We start from the raw sequence: 2,915 nt of genomic DNA, 5'->3' as shown, positions 1-2,915 counted from the left end.
CTATATAGACGATGTTACTAAAGTATAGTTAAGTATTGATGTAAATATGGTGTAAGAAAATTAATTAAATTATGGTGTAAGAAAATTAATTAAATTAAAACTCTCATATAAATATTGTCCATCTTTTTTGTTTTGTTAACCGTGTTACTAACTGACGGTTAAATACTTGATGTAAACAAAGTGTAATCCAATTTTTAATTTTCCGACCAATAGAATTATGCCAAGTGTATTTATCGTAACTTCTACATTAAAAAGGCCTATTACGGCCAAAAGAAAACGAGAATTTTATGAAGTCAAAAAAATGCATCGAGCATGCCCGGTGTGTAGCACGGGCACTAATCTAGTATAATTGAACGCTTGAACGGTTGAACCATAATTTTCTTTTTCATTTATCTCTCAGTAAGCAAATTCTATTATAAATTAAAAAAACCAATTTGCATCATCCCAATTGGCCAGGAGTTTGGGCTCCCAACCTATAAGACATGGGTTAAATCACCGCTGATTGATTAGAAAAAAAATGATCAAAATAAATAAATAAAAATCCGAAGATAAAAAAAATCCAAATCACCTCCACAAAGCTAGAAACACACGACTTTAGGGTCAATCAGTTCATTGCGTTGAAGAGATCGATTTTTGTGACATTACCAGAGAAACAAACCGACTTTGTTGCGCTATGTATATTGATCATATAATTGGGGCAGATGGAGTCTCCCACACGTCGAACACATTCTTCTCAGTGTGAAGAGCAAAAAGGCGATCACCACCTATTGAGAAGTCCCTAACTGAACCACCGTGACTTCCTTCAAGATTAGATGTTAAAACCCACTGATCAAGACCATCATAATAATATACAGATATCTTATCACCCACGGAACAAAAAATCTGTCCTCCATGCAGTGTTAATTTGGTATAATTACTTTGGGCGGTGTCTTTCCCACGATACAAATTCCATCTGACGCTTTTTGTGGTATCTCTCAAATCTAAAAATCCCAAATTTCTACTCTGATCAACCACACAAATGCTATTACCTTCTTCCATCGGAATTGCATCATGAATATGAGTATGAACATGACAAGTTTTAGTTTCATCAGCCCAGGACCAAACCACACTTTTTTTGTCTTTAAAATCTACAGTTTTAATATCATCAGGCCAGGACCAAACCACACTTTTTTTGTCTCTAAAATCTAAAAGATTGATACGACGTTTATAATTGATGTAACTGTTGACAAGTAAACAATTACGTCCATTAAACCATTGAATCTTTTCATCACTGCCGAGACCGAAATCAAAAAAATCAGTTTGTTTTCCAGTTTCTTGATCCCACACCCCGATTCCTTCATTACTTGTAATATCTCTACAACTAGCAAGTACTTTGTTACTATCAGTGTTAAAACATAAAGCTCCAGCAGCGAAGCCTTTGACCTGATCTTCTCCATCGCTCAACTGAAACCTTTGCCTCAGTTCCCCTGTCAAAGCACTGAAAACGCCCATTCCTCCGACTCCCGGCCTGTCCAAGTTTTGGCTAACAGCCATCACTATATTATCTGAATTCATCCACCCAATATCATTAACACTTTGATATTCAAGATTTAGCGGTGGATGTTCTTCGAGCATCCAGTCATATACACGAACAACGCCACCATGAGCAACAGCACAACCTCCATCAGGACTTGCTCTGATCGCACTGCAATTACGAGGAGCCTGTCCACTAACGCTACCCGTTAATCTTAACCTGTTACTATCAAAATCACCCCACTTTGCAGTTCTAACATGATCAAGAAGGCCGTAATAATGAGCCTCCATATAGAGTAATTTTTCAGGTATGTGACAAGGCACATGAAGCTTACCAGTCCCTAAGAGATTAAGAAGCACAGAAAAGCAATCTGGGTCACGATCAATGAAGTATTCTTTTTCATCTCCTTTTGGTTGAAGCTTCCATTCATCATCGAACATAGCTCCAGAGGGGGATCCGAGACAAATGATTCTCAAAATCAAGTATTTTATTCCTGCCTCACCTCGCAACAAGAAGCACAAGGTATATGGTACGTCGATAGCGGATGCAGCAGCCATATGACAGGAAACAAAGAATATTTCGTAAAATTGGAGGAACAAGAGATTCCACCGGTCAAGCTCGGAGATGGAAAGTTCCAGAATGTTGAAGGAAGAGGAGTTATATCCGTACGTACAAATTCAGGTAAAATTCGATACATATCTGATGTTCTTTATGTTCCTGGCCTAGCTCAAAATTTATTAAGTGTTGGACAACTTATAAGAAAGGGTACTCACTACATTTCGAAGACGGAGAATGCACCATTTATGATAAAATTAACAAGCAATTGGTGGCAAAAGTAAAAATGTCAGGAAATTTTGTCTTTCTTCTATCTATGCCATCAATTGAAAATTGTGCAATGAGTACCAATCATATTAATGAATGCAAGTTATGCCATTTGAGGTACGGGCATCTCAACTATAGATCCTTGAAGATTCTAAAATCAAAGAACATGGTAATTGGTCTTCCCAATATCAGCGGTGGAGATAAAATATGTGAAGGTTGTGTTCTTGGAAATTTCCATAGATTTCCATTTACAAATAAACCGTGGAGAGCAAGAAGGCCCCTCGAATTGGTGCACGCCGATATCTGCGGTCCGACAAGAACAACTTCACTCAACAACATAAGATATTTTATCCTATTCGTGGATGATTATACCAGGATGATGTGGGTGTATATTCTCGCGCAAAAGTCCGATGCATTCCCTAAATTCCTAGAGTTCAAGGCGTTGGCAGAGAAGCAAAGTGGTCACCAACTAAAGGTTTTCCGTACAGACCGTGGTGGAGAATTTACCTCAAATGAGTTTATCAACTACTGCAAAGAAAACGGTATTAATAAGGATCTTACCGTCCGATACACTCCACAA

General features: G+C 37.8%; 1 protein-coding gene across 1 annotated transcript; it reads right to left on the bottom strand.

Annotated features, from left to right (window-relative positions):
• Positions 1 to 684: 684 nt before the first annotated feature.
• Positions 685 to 1,953, bottom strand: LOC113328359 (BTB/POZ domain-containing protein At2g24240-like). Its single transcript, XM_026575472.1, has one exon. It carries the CDS (start codon positions 1,951 to 1,953, stop codon positions 685 to 687), a length of 1,269 nt encoding a protein of 422 aa, XP_026431257.1.
• Between the last annotated feature and the right edge of the window lie 962 nt (positions 1,954 to 2,915).

Source organism: Papaver somniferum, unplaced genomic scaffold, assembly GCF_003573695.1.
Source record: "Papaver somniferum cultivar HN1 unplaced genomic scaffold, ASM357369v1 unplaced-scaffold_107, whole genome shotgun sequence".
Classification (NCBI taxonomy): domain Eukaryota; kingdom Viridiplantae; phylum Streptophyta; class Magnoliopsida; order Ranunculales; family Papaveraceae; genus Papaver; species Papaver somniferum.
Note: the sequence above shows the minus strand (reverse complement) of the source record. Positions and strands in the feature narration are given on the sequence as shown.